The sequence below is a fragment of the Epinephelus lanceolatus genome, chromosome 20, assembly GCF_041903045.1.
Source record: "Epinephelus lanceolatus isolate andai-2023 chromosome 20, ASM4190304v1, whole genome shotgun sequence".
NCBI classification, from domain to species: domain Eukaryota; kingdom Metazoa; phylum Chordata; class Actinopteri; order Perciformes; family Serranidae; genus Epinephelus; species Epinephelus lanceolatus.
This window is the reverse complement of record NC_135753.1, coordinates 1,636,531-1,664,460: the sequence shown is the minus strand read 5'-3', so window position 1 is coordinate 1,664,460 and position 27,930 is coordinate 1,636,531. Positions and strand designations below refer to the sequence as shown.

Sequence of the window (27,930 nt, the reverse complement as noted above, 5' to 3'; positions counted from 1 at the left end):
GGTAACTTAAACTCTGTGTCAGTCACCATGGTAACTGACTCTTGTGTCAGTCACCATGGTAACTGACTCTGTGAACCCAACCTGCTCGCTGGCAGGTTTACTTGAAGAAACCCAGAGTCTGACGGAGCTGTCCTTTCCTTCTCAGTCCCATCACGTTGAAGCAGAAATAATTCACAGGTCTAGTTTTACACCTGGGAAGAGAATCCGCTGACCGCTGACGTGCTCTCAGATCTGAACAATCCTCTGCATTTTTATCACTTTGCAGGTTAATCCATCACCTTCCAGCAGTCAGAAAAAGAGAAATCATTCACATTTCATTTTGCTTTCTTTATTTCTTACAAATACAAAAGTAACAATCAGTAGGCATGGCCACATTAAGGATGACATTAAATAACTTATAGAATAGAATAGAATAGAATAGAATAGACTTTATTGTCATTATACATGGTACAATGAAATCATGGGGTGCTCAGCCCACACAGTGCAATAAAAACATACATATTTTTTTAAAAAAAAGTACTAGCCTATCTGTAGATAAGTGTATGTCTGCCTCTTGTTGGGTCCTGGGGGTGAGTTACGCCCTCAGCCTCTGGTCTCCCAGAGACCTGACTCAGGACCAGCTTCTCTGCCTCTGTCAGACGTGGTGGAGATGGAGGTGGAGGTGACCACCACCTCTGCCTTCTTCCACATGTTCATCTACTCAGCAGGATGAGACAGGATGTGTGTGGGTAAAAGATACTACAAGTTGAAATAGCCACTGAATAAACTTTTACTTTGTTTAATATGTGGAATATGAATAAAACCAAAGTGCGAAGCAGACATACAGTTTTTTATATTTCATTTGCAGCTGACTTTAAAAAACAAACAAAAAAACATTGAACAACGCTTAACCGATTTCTCAAAGGCATAAGATGGTCTGTTGGAGGTTAAGACGCCCAGCAGCCTTCAGGAGAGCACATTAATGGAGAAGAGCACACAAGACAGCACATTTTGTCTGCAAGAGGTTAAGGGCAAACTTTCACTGAAGAGGGACCATCAGTACTATTTTCAGGTGCAAACACAGATTCACTTTTCACAGGCTAGCTACTGTGACTTTGCTGTCTGGGGACCAGGGAAGGGAGGCAAAGGGGAAATTCACATACAGAGAATCCTGCCTGATCATGTCTTTCTTGACACCATCTGTTAAAAATCTGTTACACACATTTGTCCAGAAGTGCATCATTCCACAACTACTAGCAAAGTGTGTCTACAGCCCCACATCACATGCCACCAAACCATCTGAGGGCAAAGGATGTTACTGTGGGGTGTCTGTCCCGCATAATGATGACAGACTTAAGTGCAAGTCAGGAATCTGTAAAAGACAGTACATGCACAAAAGTTGTTTGAAACTTTACACCACATGTTTGAAAATGTCAAGTTGGAAATGCAGCAACTGTGTGTGGGAAATAACAAAAGAGGGAAAACAGGAAAAAAAAAGAACAGTATAAGTTTGAAGTATTTTATTTAACACACAAAGCAAAAGTGTTCCAAAATATGTAAAAATGTATATACAGATGTGGATGTGAAATGGACTAAAACTATGAACTTATTAGTGTCAGTCATTATTTCATTGATGAAAATAATCCACTGTGTAAACATTAGAGTTTAGCCTAAAGGAACAACTGAGGGAGCCAAATTTGTTGGTGCACAGCACACAGGAACTATTTTGTCTAGAGGAATTACACCTTTTGGATGCTTAGCTTCACACATTTGAATTCCTACTGTACTTTGAAGTATGGTGTACCAATTTCTAGCCTCGCCTATAACTCTCTACATGGATCTGTACTGATGCAAGTGCAACTTGTGTGGACTCCAACATCACGGGACCCAGTTGCTTTTTGCCTTTGGTAAAGGCTGGGATCTTAAGCTCAGTATTATACAGACCAACTGAATCTGCCACATCAAAGCCTCTATCAGCCAATATCACATAACCTGGGTTTAGGCGATCTAAAAAAACCCCACAGTTCTCAGTCAAGTGTTTGTCTGATGTTCTGCCGCCACAGCCTTTTGATATGAAAGACACTGTTCCTTGTGGTGTTATACCAATCTTCATGGTATGGTGATGTTAGTATTTTGAATGGGTCTGTGCTCTTGCTCTTAGGTCTCTTGGCTTTTGATAAAAATTTCAAAGCAATCAATAATACAGGCACATCTACGAAAGACCTGTCTAAATACCATGGGCATTGAGAGCTGTGCTGGAGCTCTTCTCGATTTGGCCAAAACACGAGTGCTGGGAGAAGCCTTGCATGTATCATTTCAATGGTGTTCCGAAATGTTCTGCTGGCAGTTGGAATTGAGATCCTAAAAAGACAACTGAGCAGTGAAAGGGAAAGGTTCATTTTCAGCCTCATAAGAGTTAACAGAAGTTGCTGAAAGGGAGATAGATGTGTACCAGTCTGTAGAAATGATATCAGAAATATTAAAACTACTTGTAGCTTGGAATATGTGGGGATTCCAGTCATTCTTTTCACTTTTTCATCATGATTTTCAAAAGCCAATTCATCAAATGTTCCTGATTTAATGCTGTCTTTAAACCTTTGGTTTTCCTCCCTAAGCTTGTTACATTCCCTTTGTAATCTGTCAAACGTTTCCTTACACATTCTGTTTTGACACCATTGCTCACCCTCAGCAGGTTGTGCCAGCTCAGCATCAGGCACTGATGACAACTCTAGGAGGACATTCACTGAATCTTGCTCCGCCCTCTTGTTCTTCATTTTGTTGTGCTGCTCATACCTCTCCATGTTTTTCTCTCTTTGCCTCTTCTTGGTGGCTGGTCTGTGTGTGAAGACAGCTGGTACCCAGTGAGGGGACAATAGGTCATCAGATTTGGCACCTATAATAAGAGAGTTCATGCCAAGAAGTTAGAAAAAAATTACTTGAATTTCAGTCAGAGAACTTTAATTCTTATTCTTATTCTTATTTTGCCCTACAAGGGGTCAAGTGAAAACCATTCAGCTACTTGCAAACACTGCCACCTACTGACGAGGGGGGTGCGGTGCAGTGTGGTGCGTTGGGGATGGGGCGTGCTTTTGTGAATCACGAGCTATTTGTTTGTGGATTTGTGTGGATTTCGACAAGAATGTCTCAAAATTATGTCATTGAGGAAAGAGATGCATGTGTGTGATCGGTGATCCACAAATGCTGAAACACACTTCACACAAACAGAATTTTCAGTTTTACAAATGGCTTTTTTTTTAACGAATAAAAAACAGATATTTACAAATAGTGTGTGCCAGGGTTGACGTCAAAACCCGGAAGTTTAGCATCGCGCTGGTTCCCGGAAGAGAAAGTGAATGTGATTTTTGCATTGCGTTTTGGATAATGTCAGAAAATAAGCTCTGTGGCTAACACAAGTTTATGATACTTACAGGTTTTGTTCAGCTAGATAATCTTCACATATGAACACCTTTCATACCGCATTTGAAGCTTAAATTCGATCGCCAGAAGTAAAAAGCTAACGTTAGGCTTTAACAGACTACATGACTACTCCACGGTCGCATGACTCTTGACGTCACCGCCACTAAGCTTTCAACTGATTTCAGCCGCTTAATAGGGAACTCGGACTGTTTAAGCTAAATAAGAAGCTGTAATGGCGGACTGCCAGCACTCTCGCCTGTTCGGGGGTGATGATGTTTAATGTCCCCGACAGGGTTTGTAGTCGTATTGAGCAACTTGTTAGCTACTGCCTTTTTTACGACATGTAAAAGCTTCAAAATTTTACAAGTAGGGTATTTATTGACATGTTTTATGTTGTAGAACAAAACCTGAAACTCGCTTAAGCTTTAGTTAACCACAGACCTTATTTGAGGCATTTTACCAAAATCCCATTCATAAAACGTATTGACTTTTAGACGAGAGAACCGAAAGTGCTAAAAGCGCTAACGGAGTTCTGGGTTTACTGGCACACTCTATACACATTTATTTGTAAAAACCAACACACAAGTTAAAAATATGAAATTTGTGTTTGTGGAAGGAATATTGGTATGCATAGAACAATACTGCCACCTACTGGTGAGGAGGGTGGGCCATTTGTGAATCACAAGCTATTTGTTTGTGGATCTGTGCGGAAATTCGACAAGAACATCTCAAAATTACGTCATTGAAGAAAGCGATGCATGTGTGTGATTGGTGATCCACAAATGCTGAATCACACTTCACAAACAGAATTTTCAGTTTTACAAATGCCTTTTCTTTTTACAAATGAAAAAATGATATATTTACAAATACACATCTATTTCCAAAAACCAAAATACAAGTTACAAATTAGAAATTTGTATTTGTGGATAGCAAAGCATGTGTGCAGATCAAGAAATATTTGTAGTTCACCCTCTGTGCATTTACAGGTATTAATGAGGCAAATCTAACTCCATACACATAGGACATGAGTAATATCCATCACAAGACTGAGAAGGCAAAAATAAGGTATTTCATGCAGTTTCCATACTGAACCCAAGCCAGAGAATTAGGAGAGAAAAATAAAAAAGATCCAACCATCCAAGGTAAATAATCCATGACACAGTTTCTCAGAGCCCTCATCACTATCTTTCTCAACAAAAAAGCAAATATATTTTTTATCTACCATTTTGTAAGTAGAAAATGATTTTCATGGGCATGGATGGATGGATGTTGGATATACATGGGCCATACAATAAGTTAATGACAGATCCTGATATGGACTGCTTGTCACAGAGCGCGTTTACATGCACACTAATAAACCGATCATTATCTGATTTCTGGAGTTACCTGATTATTCAAGTGGTCATGTAAACAGCATAATCCGATAGACTTTATCAGATAAACACCATTATCTGATTATGAGAAATCAGATAAACACATCTAGCTTTTTCCCCAGTAGTCAGATTATTCGGTGCATGTATACCCTTTAATCTGGTTTCTTTCGGGTTTTGCTATTTTATATTCCCACTCCACTACATTTTAGAGGGAAATATTGTACTTTCTACTCCACTACATTACAGTTTTTCTCAAATGCTAAAACACAAAAGCCAATCCTCTAAACCAAATGACCAGTTGTCTAAACACATTTACTAAATCTAGCCATCATTTGCCAATATCATAAACACATTTCACATGAAGACACAATTCACAAAACACAATCCTCCGTTCTCATAAATCTAAACACATTTTTCCTTGCTAAAACACAAGTTGCAAAAGAACTCTGCTCATATTCTCAAATGAAAGCTCATGTGATGCAAAATGCTTGCCACAGTCAGCATTATTTGAACACAATGAACACACCTGGCGTCATTCATTACACACAACGACTCAAAATTGAAGACACCTGTTGCTAATGCTGTGACCACATGTATAAAAGCAAGTTCAGAGTGCACAGTTTCCAAACAAACACAATGGATGAAGGCAGAGTCAGGGGAAGACGAATCCGAGTCAGAGGAGGGAGAGGAGCTGGCCATGAAAGAAGAGGAGCAGGCCAACGAGGAAGAGGAGTTCAAATCAGAGGAGGAAGAGGAGCAGGCCAACGAGGAAGAGGAGAAGGTCCAGGAGGGAGAGGAGAAGGTCCAGGAGGAAGAGCAAGACAACCTCGCACCATCATTACAGACGAGATGCGAGCAACAGTCATTGACCATGTCATTGTCCATGGCATGACAATGGCTGAAGCAGGACTAAGAGTCCGTCCAAACCTGAGTAGGTTCACCGTGGCCAACATTATCAGGGCATTCAGACAACACAACAGGTATTGTACTCTATTGCTTTCTTTGTCACAATACAGTTTTACAAGCCTGTGAAAGTAGTCTATTTATTATATATTTCAAATCAGTTGTTATTGTAAAACATGTCAATTGACAACACGTTTCTGTCTTTAGAGTTGAAAGAATGCCACATAGAGGTGGGAGGGCTGCCATATTTACAGCGGCACAAGAAACCCTCATTGTGGATATGGTTCGTGAGAACAACCTCATCAGACTCCGGGAGATCAGAGACAAAGTCATTGCCGATAATGTCAACTTTGAGAGCATTGATGATGTCAGCTTGGCCACAATAGACCGAGTTCTCCGGCGCCAAAAGATGCGGATGAAACAGGTCTATAGGGTTCCCTTTGAGCGCAACTCTGCGCGACACAAAGACCTACGTTACAAGTATGTGCAAGTAAGTATACATCCATGTTCACAGTACAGTTAGTGGACATACTGTGTTGCTCAGTGGCCTACATTACTTCTGGACAATACTGTGCTACCTGATTGACTGTTGTTCTGAACACCTGTGCACTTTCACATTTTCACAGAGGATATTACAGTTGGACGCGATGGCCAGACCTCATGAGTACCTCTTCCTGGATGAGGCTGGCTTCAACTTGCAGAAACGAAGGCAAAGAGGCCGTAACATCATTGGCCAAAGAGCCATCACTGAGGTTCCTGGCCAACGGGGGGGTAATATTACTCTTTGTGCGGCCATGGGTTCGGAGGGGCTTGTCCACCGGCATGCTGTCCTTGGGTCTTACAACACCCAACGTCTCCTCACCTTCCTAGAGGAGCTAAAAGACATCCTCCTGGACCGCCAACAACACCATCCTGGGCCCGCACATCCCATTTATGTGATCATTTGGGACAATGTCCGCTTCCACAGAACAAACCAAATCAGAGAGTGGTTCACCACCAACAGTAACCAGTTTTTAAACGTCTGTCTGCCACCCTACTCCCCTTTCCTGAACCCTATAGAGGAGTTCTTCTCATCGTGGAGATGGAAGGTTTATGACAGACAACCATACACTAGAGAGAACCTCCTAAGGGCAATGGAGCTGGCCTGTGCTGACATCCCAGTGGAGGCCTTCCAAGGATGGATTCGCCATTCCAGGGGGTTTTTCCTGCGGTGCCTGGCAAGAGAAAATATAGCCTGCGATGTGGATGAAGTGATGTGGCCCGATGCAGCTCAGCGACATGATGCCGCACAGTGATTGTGGTGTGAATAAAGTAAATAAAAAAACTTCACACCCTGAACATGTTTTCAAGAGTTGTTGTGTGCAATAGATTCTGTTTTTGCATTGAGTTGTGTTACAGTAGTGTAGATGCAGTATTTTCTATAGATTTATACTCTTCATATGAAACTCACAAATCTAAATGCCTAATCCTCTACAGAGATCTAAGAAGATCCGTTACTGTAAAGTTTCTAAAAAAAATATGCATTGGCAGTTATGAAACAAAGAACCTTCTCACAAATTGAGCATTGTGTTTTCAATTGTTTTGCTGTAGTGTGTAATGATGTGTATAGTGTTTACATTTTTGAAAGCTTCGAGCTGCTCTTTTGGTGTGAAAGTTTGAGTTTTGAAGTGAGAAGGTGTGGTTGTGTTTATGTAGCTTTAGAAAAGGGTGTTGTGTTTAGACATTGGGGAACATAGAGGAAACGTTTGTGAAATGTGTTTTAGCATTTGAGAAAAACTGTAATCTGACAGCTTTTGTTTCCTTTCAGATAAAGATTTTACATAAAATAATATATTTTTATATTCTCAGTGTTTAAATTGTCACTTTTATTTTATCTTACTTATATGTTATGCAAGTTTGTGACAAGTTTATATAGTTTATATACAATACACTTGTATATTGCACTTTGCAGTACTTTTACTCCAAATCTACCCAAAGTATGTAAAATTGGCTCCACATTGATAAACTACACATTCGAATGCTCTCACATGTATTTGTTAATGATAAAAACGAACAGTACTGTAAAAATATAAGCTGGCATGATGAGTGCTTTATTTTGCAAATATATGACTTGCATACTTTTCGAGGTTTTTCAAGGATATGAGTACCTACTGTAACAAGAAGTTTGAGTTTTATGTCATGTACTTGAGGAGAAATCCAACTGAAGGACTGAATCATGTAAACCAGGTTTTTCTGATTATCAGATTATTGAAGTGCATGTAAACGCGTCAAATCGGATTATTACCATTACCTGATTATTCACAGTTATCTGATTATTGTGCGCATGTAACCGTGCTCACAGTCTCTGTCTCCCATTCCCCTCCTGTCACTCTGCTGCAGTGATTTTCCACTCTCCCTCCCTCTGCTTCACTCTCCTGATCAGCCACACCTGCTCTCACTTTCCTGATCAGCCACACCTGCTCTCACTCTCCCGATCACTCACACCTGCAGCTCATCCCCAGCAATCAAGCCAGCATAAAAGCCTCAGTCCCACACTCACCAATTGCCAGATTGTTCTTCAGCATTATGCGAGACTTTCCAGCGTTCTTCTCCTGCCTGATCACCCGTTGCCGACTCTGCCTGTCCCCGACCTGCTCTCCTCACCTGCCTTCCGTCTCTGACCACGTGTTCTGCCTCTGCTGACTGCTCACCTGGCTTCGACCCCCTCGCTTGTCTCCGACTGCTCCTCTGCTCTCTCCTCATCGGCACCTCTGCATGATCGGCTGGTTCTTCAGGCTACGGACTCCTCGCTCCGTCATCAACGGCTGAAGTAAGCTCCTTCCCTTCACGACACGCTGTGAAAGAACTGAACTGTTCGGGTCCGGGGGCTCTGGTGCTTCCCTTCGGTTCCGCGGCCGGATTCGGCCTCATCTCTCCCCCACGTCTGAGCCTTAGAGACTGTGTGAGGGCACTCCGCCCAAAAAACGAACTGTGCACTGAACTGACTCATTCTGCTCCGCTCCCTGTTTGCTGTGGTGACAGTAAGTCATTAACAACTGTTCCCGTTTTCTGTTATATTGCTCTTGGGTCCAAACCATAGGGGGAGACCGGGGTAAGATGAGCCACTTTTCATATTCGGGATCACTACATCAAGGATATTATAGTTTTGTTGCTAACTAATATATGTGCATATATTTCAGGATGTTGTGCATCCCTACAAACAAACAGAATGAGTGAACACAACTGTTTTGATAATATAGCATGTCCAAAAAAAAAAAAGTGGTCTGGTGGCACAACTTACCCCGTGTTTGGGGTAAGCTGAGCCATCTTCCCTCCCTCCTTCCCCCCACCTCACCTTCTCTCCTCCCCTCTCTCCCTCCCTTCCTGGGTTAAGATATTCCACAGTTATACAAGTCTGTACTGAATTAAATAAGACGCTTCTTCAAATCCATGTGTATTTTTGTTTATAATACACAATTCAACAGGTACCAATCTTTTTAAAATTATCATTGCATATAACAACTTTAAAACATTTTGACACAGGCCTGAGAATGCCTTAAAGTGCGCTTAGGAAGAGAACCTTAACAGCTATGTTTTTGGAAAGAAAACGCTGAACTAAATCCGTAGATGTGAATCCTAGTTTGGTGTCCTTGCTAACAGGAGGGCCAATTGTGGAAATTAAGGTATTATGATTTCAACTTGTTTATTAAAACATTTGAGCATACTGAACCAAAACTCTCATTCTCATCATCCTTCCTCTATATGTCCTCCTTCATCCTCTCTAAACTCCTCGTTCCATCCACCCCCTTCTTCCTTCCATCCATATCCCACCTGCCCCTTTACTCAATATCCCATCTGTCCAGGTTGCAGGGGAATACAAACTGCCGGGACTTCCTTGCTGTGCCACCAACTCTGTGAGCCGGTGGCTCAACTTACCCCTGTTCAAATTGCTCAACTTACCCCATAGCTACCATACTGACTTTATTAAGCCCCACAGCTAAAATGGTGCACTTTCATGCTAGCTGTACTACCTCATTTTGTAGCTAATAGAGACCACAATTGATGTATAAAACAAATTAAATGATCTATTTTGCTCTAAACACAATCCCCATGAAACTTAGGATAGACTAAATTCACTTTCATGAGTGAAAAATGCTTTTTTGGACATAAATCTCTAACTGCTTAACCCATGTGGTTCTTACCTTCACAGACTCCATGAAATGATGCTTTCCTCCTAAATATTTGGTCACATGCTCAATTTTATTTACCGTTTCCTAGCAACAAGGGGCGGCTCAACTTGCCCCATGCTCAACTTACCCCAGTCTCCCCTACCCGTTTTTCTGCTCCTTCCTGTATGAAGACAATGAGGAAGAGTCTTTATCCACTGGCTTGGACTGTGTTGTTGACAATGTACATCGTCTATATAGAAAATATGATAGTAATAGCTTGAACCTTAAAACATTTGACCACAATGAATATAAAATGTATGAGATTGAAAATGAACTTGACCCTGAGAACCACTTTTATAATCAAATAAATAGTAATTGTAAATACTACACAGATGAACAATTTTGCTCTACTGTAAAAACTGGAGGGTCCTTTTCAATTATACATTTCAATTTTATACTTTTGGGGCGTCAGTAGCTCAGTCCATAGGGACTTGGGTTGGGAACCGGAGTGTTGCCTGTTCGAGTCCCCGTCTGGACCAAAATATGGAGCGTGGACTGGTGGCTGGAGAGGTGCCAGTTCACTTCCTGGGCACTGCTGAGGTGCCCTTGAGCAGGGCACTGAACCCCCCCAACCGCTCGGGGTGCCTCACCAGGGGCAGCCCCCTCACTCTGACATCTCTCCACTTTGTGTGTGTGTGTGTGTGTGTGTGTGTGTGTGTGTGTGTGTGTGTGTCTTTTGGACCTGTGTGTAATTGACAAGCAAGAGTGAAAACATTGAATTTCCCCTCAGGGGGATTAATAAAGTAAATACAGTAAATAAAAACTTAAACTTCATTAGTAGAAGCCTGCATAGAAATTACTCTAAAATTAAGGACTACCTAAGCAAATTTCAATAAATTTAGTGTAATAGCTATATCTGAGACCTGGTTAGACAATGAAAAAGCCCACAATGTAGAACTGGATGGGTATGAGTTGTTTACAACTAATGGGAACAATAAAAAAGGGGGTGGGGTCACCTTGTATGTGGACGACGCTTTAAGATGCAGATTAATCAAAAGCATGTCAAGTACTGTAGCAGATATAATGGAATGTCTAACAATTGAAATCTCTGAGAAATTCAAAAATATAATTATTAGCTGTGTGATGCCTGGATCCTGTGTGGCTACATTCAATGAACATCTAGCCAATATATTTGGAAACCTGAATAATAAGATTCAAATAGTATGTGGAGATATAAATATTGACCTATTAAACCCACGTGGAAACACAAAAACAAGACTTCATCAATTCTATGCATAGCAGCAGTCTATTTCCTGTAATCTTAAAGCCAAGCAGAATAACAATAGACACTGCCACACTGATAAACAACATATTTAGAAATACACTTGAAACCGAAATAACTGACATAAATGACATAAATGATCACCTTCCTGTCTTTGACATTTTTCACCATTTTTTTTAAGACAAAAAAAGAGAGTAACATTAATACTTGTAAGTTAGTTCGACACACAACGCCAGAAGTGGTTGCTCCCCTCAAGATGGACCTTAGGAACTACACTTGGAGTGATCCAAATAAATCATATGATGCCTTTCTAATCACACTACTTGAATTGTATGATAAACATTGCCCTGTAAAAAAAGATGAGTATGAAAAATAATAATATAAAAAAGCCTTGGATTACTTAGGGAATTGAGAATGCATGTAAAAAGAAAAATAAACTATATAAATTGTTTTTAAAACACAGAACTAAAGATGCAGAAAATAGATATAAGACATATAAAAATAAATTAATAAGTATAATTAGGGCAAATAAAAAGAATCATTACCTTAAATTATTAGAACAGTACAGGGGTAATGTTCAAGGAACATGGAGAGTAATCAATGGCATTATGAAAAAGTGCTCTGAAAAAGCAGAATATCCAAACTACTTTCTAAAAGACAAAACAATTATAGATCAAATGAAGGAAATTGCTAATGAATTCAATTTGTATTTTACCAATGTTCGACCTAACTTAGCAAAAGAGATAGTGGATCCAAGAGATAAGGATGGCATGGATGAAACTATAATCAGACAAAATACTTATTCTATTTTTGTTAATGGTGTAATTGAAGAGGACATAATTGATATTGTTCATAAATTCAAGAACAAAAAGTCCACTGACTGGATGGGTTTTGATATGACATTTGTCAAAAGTATAATAGAATGTATTGTAACTCCACTGACGCATATCTGCAACCAATCCTTTCTAACCAGTATCTTCCCTACTAAAATGAAAACTGCTAAAATCATTCCCATCTTTAAAAATGGAGACAGACATCAATTTTCCAACTATAGACCGATCTCTCTGCTCTCACAATTGTCAAAGATTCTAGAAAAATTGTTCATACACAGGCTTGATAAATTTCTAAATAAACATAATATACTGAATGACCATCAGTATGGTTTTAGGTCTAATAGGTCTACCTCGATGGCAGTGACCAAACTCGTAGAAGAAATCTCAACTGCAGTTGATAAAGAGTTTACAGTGGGGGTTTTCATTGACTTAAAAAAACAAAAAAAAAAAGCCATTGACACCATCGACCACAGGCTTTTGATGGAAAAAAATGGAGAGATATGGTATCAGAGGAATAGCCTATACATGGCTACAAAGCTATGTGGAAGACAGATTCCAATATGTACATCTGAACAATGAAAATTCTAATTTATTAAAAGTTACATATGGTGTTCCACAAGGATCTGTGCTGGGTCCCATATTGTTTATTTTGCATATAAATGATATTTGTGATGCGTCAAAGCTGTTAAAATTTGTGTTGTTTGCCGACGATACCAGTATATATTGCTCTGGTAAACATTTGGAGCAGCTTTTGAGTGCAGTGGAAAAAGAGTTTAAAGTTTTTAAAAGTTGGTTTGATATCAACAAATTATCACTGAATTTAAGTAAAACTAAATTTATAATCTTTGGTACCCGAAAAGTAAATTGTGAAGTTAAACTCAAAATTAATGATGTCGAAATTGAACAAGTGTATGAAAATAAATTCTTGGGCATGATAATTGATGATAAACTCAACTGGAAAACACATATAAATAATATTAAATCTAAATTGTCCAAAATCATTCTTAAAATCAATTCTATACAAGATGAAAGAACTTTTAAATCAGAAATCCACTTACATGCTATATTGTTCACTCATTGTCCCATACATCACGTACTGTGTGGAGATATGGGGAAACGCTTACATAACAAACACTGATCCAATAATTAAATTACAAAAGAGAGCCATAAAAATTGTAAACCACTCAAAATATTGCGACCCAGCGAATCCACTCTTCATTAAATTAAGTACTTTAAAATTTGCGAATTGGAAACGCTACTCATTTAAGTGGAGGCGCGCAAAGATGTACGTTTTGGCACACAGTCCTCCGGCATCAATACAAAACGCAAGAGGAGTGAGTGGGAGAGTGTGTGTGAGCCTGTCAATGCTGTGGGGTCAGAAAAGCGTACACACGCAGAATTAAAAATGAAGTGGTCCGACATTAAGGTGGACGTGAAGCAGAGGAGGGCTGCCCACCGCCAAAGTGTGGCCAAAACAGGCGGGGGGACAGGAGAGGAGGAGCTCACCCGTTTGAACGGAGAGTTGCCTGGGGTCAGTTGAAAGCAGACAATTAATTATGTGAACTGGATTTACAGTTTATATTTGTTAATTTTATACACCACTTACACAGATCACACGCTATTGTTGTAAATGAATGCAGAAGTGCGCCGGGGAAAAGGTGAGGCTGATTAGGAAATGTTGCACTTTACGCACGGGCTTATTGACATGAGTACTTTACACACAGAGACAATCAGGGGCTTGTTCGAAAGCTCTGAAGCTGTAGTTTAAAAAACAACAAGTCACTAACTTTAACCACTGACTAGTACTGATGCTATGAAGGCAGGATAATATTTGGGGGCGCACATGTTCAGTGCGTATCATGGGGATTGATATTAGGACAATTAAACGAATAAATTATTTACTCACCAAGAAGCCACCCATCGCGCACAGTGCCAGCTTGTAGTCTGTTCCCAACCATGCTGTTACTCAGAATGTATGAATCGTGTGTTGAACCAGGCCACCTCGCCACAATGTTGGTTAATTGCATTTGCGCATCACATATGGTCTGTACATTGATCGAATGAAAATGCTTCCTGTTGACAAAAACAAATTCATCCTGCAATGGCGCTTTTATAATGTGTGTGCAGTCGATAGCTCCGATAACATTAGGAAAACCGGCTCTCGCTGCAAATTGCGCTTTAATGTTGGCCTGTTCAGCTGCATATGGGAATTTGATATACCTGGCTGACATGCGGATAATTCCGTCCCACACAACTGGCATGACTCGGCTCAGGGTCGACTGGCACAGTCCCGATCGGTCGGTCAGCTCCCTCCGGAATGCCTGTTTGGCTTGGAGTCCCGGTGTGGTCAGCACCTGTATGGATACAGGCAGCGCATGGCTCCTCGCTGTATCACGCTCCAAGGTCGGCCGCAGCTCTGCGCACAGTTCCAGGAGGATTGCCCTCGGGAACCAATGCGGCAAATACTGCTAAAACGTTGTTAACAGTATTTTTGGCACCACTTTGCGCATGCTTTTATATCCACTCATCTAATTGCAAACACGTGGGTGTGTAAATTGTTCATCAGTGTTAATTGTTCATGTGTCTCTGATGTGCACATCACTCTTGAGGACTAATTGTTTTCACATTTATTTATTATAACAGTTTCCCAGCATCACCTCTAAGTGTCACCAAAGGATCAACAGCTGTAGAAACGTGCGTACGCCAGCCATGAAGTAGGCGTGAGGCACCGCACATTTCCACGGTCATTTCACTCTTGATACATCTGAACTTTGCCATGGAAAAGGACGTACGCCACGTTTTTGTGCGTACGCACCCTTTGTACATGAGGCCCTTGGCCTCTATAGCCAGGAGAGGGGAGAGGGTGTGAAAAAAAAAATGGCCCAAATAGCACGTCGGCCCACTGGGAAACTGCCCGGTATGCCAGATGGCCAGTCCAGCCCTGCCCATGAGACATCCTGATCAGATGCCCGGACCACCTTAACTGGCCCCTTTCGACGTGTAGGAGCAGCAGCTCCCTCTGGATGTCTGAGACCATGACAACCCAGTGGGTTATGAACGTTTTGGACTTTGAAAAAAAAGACATTTTTCGATATAAGAACAGCTCCATACAAAGAGGGATGAATGCCATCTTTTCTAATCAGATCAAGTTTCCCCCAGAAAGTCTGCCAATTCTTTACGAAGCCCACATCATTTGCTGGACACTACCTTGACAGCCAGCAGTTGAATGATGACATGTGGCTGAACATGTTATCACTGGTCAGAAAAGCACTGCTCTTTCAGTCTGTGTTAAAATAAAATCAGTCATTCAAACTGAGAACTCCCTCCATTGGTCTGCCTCAACCTAATCATCTGGGATAACAAAAATACTGTTTCAAGTTTAAATAGAGTAATGTGTTTGTTATCTCTAACTCCTCCAGGACTGCAGAGATCTCAGTCCAGCTGGGAGGCTCACTGCTCCTTGAGGGCTCTCAAGAGTCCCCCGACACACTGGAAACATTGTCCACTTTGTTAAAGTAATAGTTGGTTCCATATACACAGCAGTAAAAAGAAGAGATCTGCAAGAATGTGTTATGAACATGAATGATTAATAACACTCCTCCTGACCTGTGTTCTGAGTAAAAATGGAAGCAATACAGTCACCCACTGTACTGTACTTTAACCACTGCATAACTCTTTCAGTGTTGCAGCAATTTTTCCATGTCACTCTCACTAAACCAGTCTGAAAAAGTCACTACAGTAATCAGACTTATTGACACATTTCCTCTGTTTACAACAGGCTCAACTGACATGAAAGCATACAAGCACACAATTTACAGAAAAAATATTGTGCAAATTTTTTAACCTTTTCCCAAACTAATGACTTCAATGACTGTATTTGTATATTCAGAAAGAGCCTTTATAGAATAGAATAGAATAGAATAGAAGGAACTTTATCTATCCCAAAGAGAAATTCAGCTGTCTAGCAGCTCATAAAAGACAAAAAACAAAATAAAGTACATACCGACTACTGCAGCTGCTCCTGTCGCTCCAGGAGGCTGTGGAAAGGGTGTCTGCAATTGTCTGTTATAGCTTTCAGTTTGTTCGACATGCCCCTTTCCACTACAGTTCTTAGTGGGTCCAATCTCCTGTTGAGCACAGAGCCAACTGTATTATATTCAGCATATAGGAACAAGTCACATATTCTAAAATGTGTATGTGGATACTGTAGCAGAGCAGAATTATATCATACTTAATAAAAATGATTAATTCACGAGGTGCCAACTACTAGCCTGACATTGCCTGGCCAAGTCACAAATGCAAATTAGTCTGGAACCTCTTAGTTTACTTTGGATTTCCAAGAGGTGGTAGCAATGGTTTATTAACATGTGATGTATCACTGAGCAGCCAGTGACCAGGTTGCTAGTCAACAATATTGGCATTGTACGTTTCTGCAAATCAAGGATACGTTACATTTATACATTTCATACATATCCAAAGGCACGTAGTTGTGATTTTTATTTATATATATATATATATATATATATATATATATATATATATATATATATATATATATAAATAAATAAATAAATAAATAAAAAAATAAAAAAATATATATATATTTATTTATTATTATTATTATTATTATTATTATTATTATTATTATTATTATTATTATTATACACACTAGTCCATACCCATTGAGTGCACAGCTGCCCACGTACAGTTTCACATGGTGTGTGTTTGGGATACAGGTCATAGGAAATTGCAGATTAAATAGTCAACTGAACCCATTAAGAAGAGCAATGTATTCAGACAGAGTTTTTGTGAATTTGATAGTATGATTGCTTTATTGAAAGTACAGTAGTACCATTGCCAATAGTGGGATAGTTAGTAATAAACTGTACATTAGTAGTTGAGGTAGCACATTGAAAGGCAGATAGTTTAAGTGTTTATATGTTGTATTGACTTAAAAGTGGGGCACATTAGTAGAATGACTGACTGACTGACTGACTGACTGACTGACTGACTGACTGACTGACAGAATGACACACTGACAGTTTCCATGATTATGTACAGCATACCTACCATACCATGACTTAGTCATACCAAAAATTAGAAAAAAAAAAAAACATTTGGCCACAGCCATTTTTAAGCATTTTTCTGTTGTTATAGCGCCACCCAGTTGCCAATTAGAGTTAAATTTCTCCAGCCACCTTGAGGCGTCCTGTTCTACATATCTACCAAGTTTAATAAAAATCAATATGGCGGTTAGGCTTAGATAAGAAATTAGCTCTCTAGCGCCCCCATTTTGTTTGATCGGGTCAATAATGGAGGGGTCCCCTGGTCCCCTGGTCCCCTGGTCATATGCCTACAAAGTTGCGTGGTGATCGGTGAAACCCTTGAGATGTTATACACCTTTATGTGATGAGCCACGCCCTCCGCAATATTTATTGCCTTAAGCTCAGTTTTAGTAAGTTCTCCAACTTTTGCCAAGAGGGAACTTTAGATATTGGTCCCTAGATTATGTTCATCGAATTTCATGCAGATCAGTCAAACTTACTAGGAAGAGATCGATTTTAGGTGTTTTTCAAAAAAATCAAAATGGTGGAAAGTCTATATAACCAGAAGTTATGGGTTCTTGAAGCATTTGTTCATGTACATGTGGAAAATAAAATACAGATTAACCTGTGTAGGGATTTGCTAAAGGCAAGTTGGTTATTAATATCAATTACTAATTGTAAGTAATTACCAAAGACCTAAAAGGGTGGACGGGAAAGACGTTCCCAAGTACTGAGGAGGGATACTAGAGCAAGACAATGGGTCATAAAACCGCTGGCCTCATGTGCACTTTATAGTACGCACAAGATGACGTCCAGCGGGATCAAACATACTGTATGCTCTAGCAAAGTAGCTGTGCCAACACGTGTAGGTGTGTAGACTGTGGTAATGGCGAACTGCTCTTAAGGAGTTGCTTACAGGGCAATGTGTGACTTTACCACAGGTATAACTTGTACATGTGTGTGCATGCGAGTGTGCGTGTAGGTTAGTTAACAGAGAGACAGAGAGAGAGAAAGATGAGGAGAGCGGGTGCTCATAGTTCGCGCGAGGTAACGGCGGCCAAGGAGGAACACAGAAACAAACACTTTCCTATCCCTCAGAGGCCAGTAGACTAACTGGGTCAGCCTACCGTCCGCTGGTCTTTGTTCCAGATAGGAATGCGGCGTATTGTGAGCGCGCTGCCGGCACAGCTATCGGCATATTATCCACCAAATGGCACAATCAATTTGCTCTGGCGAGCACAACAGCAAACAGCAATCAAAGATCGATTATCAAAAGAAAAGGGACACAGCGGTCCTCAAAGTTCACAGTCACAGTTAAAAAGTCACACTTAAATCACACGCTAAATATAAAGTCTCTGCCCAGACTGTAGCTCTCTTACTCGAGTCACATGGCACGACAGCATGTGTCCCGTCTGTTGCTCTGAGATGAGTGCGTGGGGATGAAAGATGCTGTCCTCGGCATGGCAGAAGAGGGATCAGCGGAGTCGACTCGTTGAAGAAGCGGGGCCTCGGTGGTTCCGTCTTCCTCTGGAGAAAAGGGGGTTTCTCCAAAGTCTGCAGATGCTGACGAACGGCGGGGTTGTGCGGCGTTCCTCCGGTTCTCCGTAGAGTGTTAAAAACAAAAAGAAAAAAGTGTCTTTCCTCGTCCAGCGAGTCAAGCAACAAAAGGGCGGCCTAGGTCGCTTGAATTCAAACATTTGAAGTGCTCCCTAGCACTTCAAATGGCTTCCTTCCAGCAACTTGTCACTCGGGGATTGCAAGGGGCGTCAGCGCGCAGTGGCAATTAAAGTCTCAGTGACGTCAGAAGGGATTCCTTCTGACTCCACCTGGACCTGGCTGCTGTCGCCCAATAGGGAGCAAGAGTTTGAATTTCAAAAGTGATTTACACCTTTGATAGTTACCGGACCGATGGAAGCTTGGCGCGTTTCCTTTGTTCTCAGACTTGCTGGTTTTGTTAAGGCCTCTCTATTGTTTAAAACATGTGGCTGAGGTCCCAACATCCCCCCTTTGGTCCGAAGGGTGGGGTGCTGAGCACAACCTTTGGAGCAACCTAAGGGCCAAACAGTCCATGCGTCCATAAATGCAGGAGTGGTGGTCAAACAGTTTGTGTTCTTTCGGGAACACTGGTCGAGTAATCCACCTGTCTCTGGCAAAGAAAAGTCCATAATTGTCCAAACAGTTCATAACAGTTCATGTTCAGAGGCTTGTCTGGGCAGGACATAGAGGCTAGTCTGGGCAGGACATAGAGGCCAGTCTGGACAGGACAAGATTTCTAAGCCATGGTTACATCACAGATAACAATAAAAAGGGTACACTGCTCTTATTACAACCACCAATACTTCCAAATAATCATAGGAAGTACACAGGAAGTACACAAGAAGAAGAAGAAAGACAGAAGAGGGAGGAGAAAGAAATAGTGGTTAGAAAAAGGTCAGTAGGCTCTCCCTTCTCCTCCTTGGAGGATTAGGGTTAACCATTTGTACGGCTGCACGCTGGTGTGAAAATCGTGGTGAGACCTGGAGGAGGGAATCTAGTCTGGCTTGCAGTTTCTGGATGTATTTGTACATGGCATGTGCAGTTATTGCCGTGATGATCCAAACACTAAGCAGGAGCCCCAGGGCAGCCATGCTAACTGGGTGGTCTACGTAAGCTGACTTTGCTACATGACCAGAAAATGTGGTGGTAAGCCCAGTCGGTTTAGACTGAACTTAACCAATTAAGTCCATTCAGTTAGGAGTTCGTTTTGAATGGTGTCATCAATTGTGAGATTGTGACCAACAAAGGCGTCCATAATCTCAATCTCCACGTCATGCCTGTCTTGATTGAGATAATGGAGGACAATGTCACCAATATGCACTGTGGCTCCTTTAGGAACTGTTAAGAATACTGTCTGGTTCGGTAGGGTCAGCTTAGTGGCTGTATCATTGCGGTCATATGACATAAGGACTTAATTAGCAGGTGTGCTAATGAGCCATCGGCTACCAACTCGCTCTACCCTTGTCTCTGCACCTTCATCCTTGAGGGACAAACTACCTTGACACTTCTGCTCAGGAGCGTCTGTCCTCAAGCCACAAAGGTAGTCAGCCACCTCTCGGATAAAGGGGTTGCTTGGACAAACCCAGTGGATATCTTTTATCTTAGTGCAAGATTGGGAATGAAGTAGAGTGAGGGGTTGTCGTCATGGTAGGCAAGTGTTGGTGGTGTTCTGAGGTGCACGTGTGTGTTACCCTTCGAAAACCCAACGTTCAACACTGACTTCAAGCGGTAGTCATTTGGCATCTCAATAACTGGCAGGTTAAAGATAAATCCTAACTCTAGAGTCTGTGGGTTTACAAAAAATTGGAATGGCGCTGCCAAGGTTGTAAGCCAGGTATACCTGTGAAGGCTGCACTACCGGGGTAGTAGCGGATTTGAGAGTCTGCTCCACAAGGGCTAGGGGTACCAGGTAGGATGGGATCCTACTGGCACTAAGTCTGTTGACTGAGGAGCTGATTTCTCTGATGAGATCCTGAATGAGATCTCTAATTACACGGACATAAGTTATGTCCTCCTTGACAACATCTGATAATGTCTCTAAGGCATGCACAGTGTTGTTGAGCAAAGCCGAATGAAGGTTTACAGTAACTATATCACCCTGAGGGGTTTTACCCATGTTCTGTAATTGTCCTTGTTGCAAAAGGAGTCTCTGTTGGATTTCTGGCATCTCTTCATTGAGTTCAGCCATGTGCCTTTGAAGTGCTCCAGTGCTGACAGAGTTGGCAGCTGAGAGGCTGATGGAGAACAAGGAACCAATGCTGGCGGCTGTGTTACGGCCTCAATATAAACAGTAACAAAACCCGGCTTAATAGGGACAGGATATATAAAAAGAGGACGCCACCCTAAAGGTAACAGTTTACCCACCAGCTTCATTGTGTAACCCCCAAAGCATTAAACAAAAGCACAAACAAACTAAAGGAAACAAAAGGGACTGGAGACCCCAGCCAAAAGGAACAAAAGGAGGGAAGACGCTGGGCCAACCATACAGTGGGCCGTCGCTCCCAGCGTCTCCCCGAAACTATCTCAAACATGAACTAAACCTAAAAAAAAACAAAAGAGATGAATAACGTGACTACCGGCAATCTCCAGCCCAAACTAACACAACAAACTAAAACAACAAAACCCCAGCACCTAAACGAGCATGGGGAAAAGAACCTGCTTGGGGGAAAGAAAACAAAAAGAAGAAAAAAAAACTCCTCACTACCTGTTCGGCTGTCGGTGTGCCATGTGCCATGCCTCTCCTGTCTCTACACTCCCTGTTATCCCCTCCTCTTATCGCCTCCTCCTCTCTCTACCTGGAAGACCAGGGTCAACCACCTCGCTTGGTAAGGTGACTCGTAGGATGAAGAGGATACCAAAAAGCCAAGGGAGATTCATCCTGGAACAGACCAGAAGTTGGTTCGAATGGGGAAGGGATATGGTGTTGGGGTTAGTGCATGCTGGCAGGGTGAGTTGAGCATAGGTGGCGAGATGAGTTGGTATAGTACCAGAAGTTGAGTCCGACAACACCACCTGGGGAGTTGCACCCCCAGAAATCCTAAGCTAAGGTTTGTTCTTAAACACACAAGGTCACACAGATTCGTTATACCACGGGGCTAGAGATGGTTTCAAGTACCAAAGAAACTTTATTAACAAAATAAATCAAAGAAAAGTAAGGTCACACACCAGTTAATCAATAAAATAAACACTTGGGCAGGGTAGGGGGAATAAGGACAGGGACAGGCTTACCATGCAGCAGGGCAAACCAAAAGGGGAGAAGGGGTCCTCAAATGAATCACCCATGACACTGCACACGCGCACACACAAAACCAAAAAGGGGGGACCGTGAAGAACGCACCACCACCGGGGGTTAAACTGCCGCCATCAGCCCAGCACCTGTCAACGAAACGAGAAACAAACAAAAAGTTAATAAAACATGCCCAAGGCTAAACAAACTGGTGTGGACTAAATAACTATTTGTTTAACTAAACATCACTAAGAAACAAAGAAACAATTTAATTGTTCAACATGGCAAACTAAATACAAGAAAATATAATTGAATGAATCAATTTAACCCAATGAAGGAAACAAATGCAAAAAAACAAGGAATTTACTTAATTAGTTTTAAATAACACAATCAAAAGAAAATAAGGAATAAAGGCTTTTAAAATGTTTGGGTCCTGGTCACTAGGCATGGGCGATATGCAGGCCCCAGAATAGCCCGTGAAACAACCGGACCTTTAAACCAGAGCAGGCCCAGGCGGTGATCAGCCGCACCCGACCAAGGCGGAGTCTGCTCCAAGTGTGCCAAAAAGAAACTGAACCAAATAAACCAAAAAAACCCCCAAAAATAACAGCAAAACAAGAGCCAAAAACAATAAACCAAACCAAAAGCAAGAAGCAAATAAAGAAGAACCAAAACAGCAGCATAGCTCCAGGAGTGGTGGGCAGTAGTGGGCCAGAGAGTTACAACGGGCCACTAAATAAAAAAAAAGCACAAACCTGGTGTTTAGTAAATTAAATAACTGAATAAACTGACCTTTTAAAGAAATCAAATTAATACATACACGGCACAGCCAACCCCAGACAACTGGAGGATGCGGGCCTCAGAAACGCAGCTCAAACACGCAGCCGGTGACACAGCCTGTGAATTACGCACAGGACAGGTCAGCTGAGAACAGCTCTAGCCATGTTAGTGGCATGCTTCTCCTTCCCCTTGGAGTGGAGACTGCCCCCCTTTGTTTGGTGAGAGGCTGGTCTCTCGCTTATACGATGGTGCCTGTTTTGTCTCTCTCTCTCTCTCTCTCTCTCTCTCTCTCTCTCTCTCTCTCTCTCTCTCTCTCGGCTGTACTACATGTCACTAACTACAGCTTCTAGCTTCTTCTCTGGAGCCTTTGTGCTCCACTGTCTTGCAGGTTAACTTATATCACAGCAGTGCCTGAATAGTGTGACGTGTGTGGTTGTGCTGCTGCCGTGGTCCTGCCTGATGCCTCCTGCTGCTGTTATCATTAGTCATACTTCTAGTGTTATTATTCACATGTGATTATTGTCACATATGTATACTATCAGATATTAATATATACATTCAATATATTGTACCACAATAGCCATAATTAGAATTATAATATTATTAATTTAATTAATGTTGTTGTAAGATACTTTACGGACATAAGGATTACTGTTAATTTATCATGTTGATCTGTTCTGTACGACATCTATGCACGTCTGTCCGTCTTGGAAGAGGGATCCCTCCTCAGTTGCTCTTACTGAGGTTTCTACCATTTTTTTCCCCGTTAAAGGGGTTTTTTGGGGGAGTTTTTCCTTATCCGCTGCAAGGGTCCTAAGGACAGAGGGATGTCATATGCTGTAAAGCCCTCTGAGGCAAATTGTGGTTTGTGATACTGGGCTTTATAAATCAAATTGATTGATGATTGATTGATTGATTTCAAACAAGCCTGACCAGCTGGGGAGGAACTTCTTGGAAGTCCCTGCCAGTTGTGAACCTGAACCTGAAACCTGAAATAGAAGACTTTGTCGCCTATTTGATACTCACGTTACAATATATCCTATATCATAATCAGAGGTGGGTATAACGCATTACAAAGCAACGCGTTAGAGTGCTTTGATTACTTGTTGCAGTAATGAGTAAACTAAGGCGTTAGTTTGCTGTTTGAGTAATCAAATACTTGAGTACATTTTCAAACAAGCCATCAGTTACTTCCGTTACTTTTATATGAGTAGTTGTATATAAGTAAGTGCCCAGTGTGATCTGATGTGATTTAGGACAGATCACACTGAGCACTTAATGACTGCAGCAGCAGATCACACGGAGCACTTACCGACTGCAGCAGCTCTACCTCCTCTCTGTCTCTCATCAGTCCATTATTATTATATATTAAGTCCACACCAGGAAGTGGTGTCCTCTTACATTTGGATGACAAGAGTGTGTCGTAACCAACACATGCAGACGAAAGTGCTGCCTTCAAGTGCTTCTCGTAAGATCGTATTTCCGCGTTCCACACTCTAACAGGATTTGCTGGCCACGTCTGTGACGCATTGGGAAAACCCTTTGACTTTCCGAGGAGATAACATACATATGCAATCATAAAAATACATCTGAGGACATCATTTATATTAGATTTGTCTCATTTGGTTATTTTTATTACCTTGTGTTGTCATCAGTTATGAAATTATTTTATTTTGTATAATTCTAATTGCTTGATTTGCTGAACCTCAGTGCAATCTACAGGGCAATTAGTTGCCAACATTGCTTATCTGTTTCAGTGATGGTATTTTATCTTTATTTTAGTATTATTGTTTTTAGTATTTTCCTAAAATTGCCTCTTTTATTTGTTTGAATCCTGCATAGGTATCTGTCCACTTCATTGGATCTCAGTGAAGGGCAAGTGCTCCATAACTTTAATTTTGGAGACAAAAAATGTAGGCTAAGCGCCCTGTGGTCCATTGCCCAATAGGAAATGTAGAATACTCCAAAGTACTTTAAAAGTACTTGAGTTACTTTTCTCAGGGAGTAACTTTGTAAAGTAACTGGTTACTTTTCAAAAAAATAACGCAGTAAAATAATTTGATTACTTTTAAAGTAACCCTCACCCAACTCTAATCACAATAGGCTTTTAAATAATAATAATAATGATAATTAAAGCTGCAAGCAGCTGTGATCGGGCCCTCGCTCCCCCATGCAACCGCAGGGGCCTGAGGCACACTGGGGCTGTGGCGCAAAGCGACAAGGGAGAAAAAACCTGGCAGGAGCGAAAAAACGCAATGTTTTGTTCATCCACCAGGGGCACTGGGAGTGTAACTAAATGTGTGCAGGTGTGTCCAGGGGCGGACCCTCATCACACGTGAAGTTTCGAGTAAATCGGACAATGTCAATGTATAATCGGGCATTTCCTGTTTCCACAAGGGGGCGGCATGTGCAAGATTGCCTATGAGCATATGGAGACGTTGAGGGCGGGGCTCTTATCATGTACAGAAATTTTGAAGCAGTTTGGATGAATTATGTAGGAGAAAGAGCTGCTTGAATATGCATGGCGATGGATCAAAACTGTCAGCGTAATAGCAGCCACGCCCTTTGACATGCAGACATGCAGAGCATAACTTTTGATCTGGATGATCTGTAAAAAATTTGAAGTCAATTGGATGAAATCCCTAGGACCAGTTGGTGAAAATACAACGTGGAAATCATGCCAAAATGACAAGTCAAAATCAAAATGGCCAACTTCCTGTTTGGAGTAGACCATTGGTGCCAGAGACTTTTTTGTGCATCTGGACAACATACACATGTGTACCAATTTTCATGTTCCAACTCCAAAAAAAAACCCTATGGGGAGGGGTTTTTAAAAATTTCAAGGGGGCGCTATAGAGGCATTTTGTCCCCCCCATGGGCGACGCCCCTATCAGATGCAAGCGCTCGCCATTCTTGACCTGTGTATCAATTTTCATGAGGATATGAGGTCGCTGAAGCCACCAAAAAACCAAACGTACTTGGTGGCGAGGGAGGCACCATAGCGGCCACGCCCCTTGACATAATGAAAAGCTTTTAATAACTTTTGATCAGCATGGTCTCTGGATGATCTGAAAAAATGTGAAGTCGATTGGAGGAAATCCCTAGGACAAGTTCGTTAAAATACAACTTGTGGAAATCACGCCAAAATGACAAGTCAAAATCAAAATGGCCGACTTCCTGTTTGGAGTAGACCATTGGTGCCAGAGACTTTTTTGTGCGTCTGGACAACATACACATGTGTACCAATTTTCATGTTCCTACTCCAAAAAAAAACCCTATGGGGAGGGGTTTTTAAAAATTTCAAGGGGGCGCTATAGAGGCATTTTGTCCCCCCGCCATGCCGCCACAGGGACACCATTAGACATAGCTTCACAGCGTTCATAAAGTACCTTCACCAACTTGTTCTGCATGCATTAGTAGTGGAATGAAGTTAATGCAGTCAAGTTTGTGTCATCAGTACATGTTAAAGTAAAAACTGGTCACTTCCTGTTACCACCGGGGAGCGCTATGAGTAAGGTGGGATATTAATATATCTGGTCATTCGGGGCGGAGCCATCATCATGACCAGCAAGTTTGAAGCTGCTGAGATCAAGTACGTGGGCGTGAGGTCCGTTCGAAATTTGATGGCGAGAAAACGAAAAGTCGCCAAAGTTTGTCACGCCCTAGCGGCCACGCCCCTTGACATAGAGTAAAGCTTTTAATAACTTTTGGTCAGCATGTTCTCAGGATGATCTGTACCAACTTTGAAGTCGATCGGACGAAATCCCTAGGAGGAGTTCGTTCAGACATGTCAAAAATTCAAATCGAAATGGCCGACTTCCTGTTGGGTTTTACGGCATGGGTCCAAGAGGATTTTTTGTGCGTCTTGGCATGTTCTACAAGCCCACCAATTTTCATGCATGTAGGTGAAACTCACAGGTGGGGCTCGAGACACGAAATTTTCTAGGGGGTGCTATGTCACCATTTGGCCCTGTCCACATAGAACACTGCTGAAATATCAAATTTTTCGCCAGACCAGACGCGCGTGCCAAATTTGGTGAGTTTTTGAATTTTGGAAAGGGGCGAAATTGGGGATTAAATGTTCGTAATAATACTTAAAGCTGCAAGCAGCGATGAACGGATCCTCGCACCTTCACGCAACTCGGGGGGGCTGGCAGAACGTCTTCTGATGTGTCAATTCATTTCTGTCAAAGTTAGACATCGCATGCAGGAGTGACTTGGCATATCCCTGATACAGTGCTGGAATGACGTATTTCACATTTTGTATCACTTCCTCTTTCCACTAGAGGGAGTTGGAGAGCGCACTAATTATACATCATGTTTTTATACATCAAATATACACCACAGCATTTAACTTTCAGATAAATCAAAAGATAAGTGTTTGAGACCTACTTCCTGTCACCACTAGGTAGCACTATGAGTATCAGGAAATATGGTCATATAAATGTTTTCAGGGCAGGACTAATATGAATCATTTGTAGTTTGATGGAGATCAGAACATTTACGGCAAAATTATAGCAATTTCCTGTTTCATGGCGAGACATCAAAATTAAACCCTCTGCAGCGCGCATAGACACTAATGATATGTCATGTGTCATGATCATGTTTGTGAACATCAAATATAGACCACAGCATTGAAATTTCAGGTTAATCCAAAGATAAGTGTCTGATAAGAAGTACTTACTTTCACCACTAGGTGGCGCTATGACTATCACGGAATATTGTCATATAAATGTGGTCAGGGTGGGACAAATATGAATCATGTCAAGTTTGGTGGACAACGGACCATTTACTCCAAATTTATAGCAATTTCCTGTTTCATGGCGAGACATCAAAATTAAACCCTCTGCAGCACACGTAGACACTAATGATATGTCATGTTTGTGAACATCAAATATAGACCACAGCATTGACATTTCAGGTTAATCCAAAGATAAGTGTCTGATAAGAAGTACTTCCTTTCGACACTAGGTGGCGCTATGATTATCAGGCAATATGGTAATGAAAATGTGTTCAGGGCGGGACTAATATGAATCATGTGAAGTTTGGTGGAGATTGGACCATTTATGCCAGAGCTACAGCAATTTCGTTTTTCATGGCCAAGTTTGGAGCCAATCTGATTAAATCTGTAGGACAAGTTCGTTAATTTACAAGCCCTGGAAATGGGCAAAAGTACACAAAAGTGGCACAAGTAAATTCAAAATGGTGGACTTCCTGTTGGGTTTGGAGCATCGCTCCAAGAGACTTTTTTGTACGTAATAGAGTGTTACAGGTGCCTACCAAGTTTCATACATGCAGGTCAAAGCAGCTTTGGGGGCTGCTTAATTGAAATATTCTAGGGGGTGCTGTTGAGCCATCTTGGTGCATCAAAGCACAAAAATCACATCAGACAACAGGACTTGTGACCT

The 27,930-nt window shown here is 41.5% G+C and overlaps 1 protein-coding gene and 1 long non-coding RNA gene across 2 annotated transcripts; one reads left to right on the top strand and one right to left on the bottom strand.

Moving 5' to 3' along the window:
- Positions 1-317: 317 nt before the first annotated feature.
- LOC144458868 (uncharacterized) lies at positions 318-9,493 on the bottom strand. The gene is made up of 2 exons (XR_013488238.1): positions 8,212-9,493; positions 318-2,872 (listed from the first exon to the last, which is right to left on the bottom strand). It is a non-coding gene; the product is annotated as an uncharacterized LOC144458868 (long non-coding RNA).
- LOC117264391 (uncharacterized) lies at positions 5,281-7,010 on the top strand. The gene is made up of 3 exons (XM_033638302.2): positions 5,281-5,749; positions 5,880-6,162; positions 6,299-7,010. The coding sequence occupies exons 1-3, from the start codon at positions 5,361-5,363 to the stop codon at positions 6,965-6,967; spliced, it is 1,341 nt and encodes a 446-aa protein (XP_033494193.2). The 5' UTR covers positions 5,281-5,360; the 3' UTR covers positions 6,968-7,010.
- Positions 9,494-27,930: the final 18,437 nt, after the last annotated feature.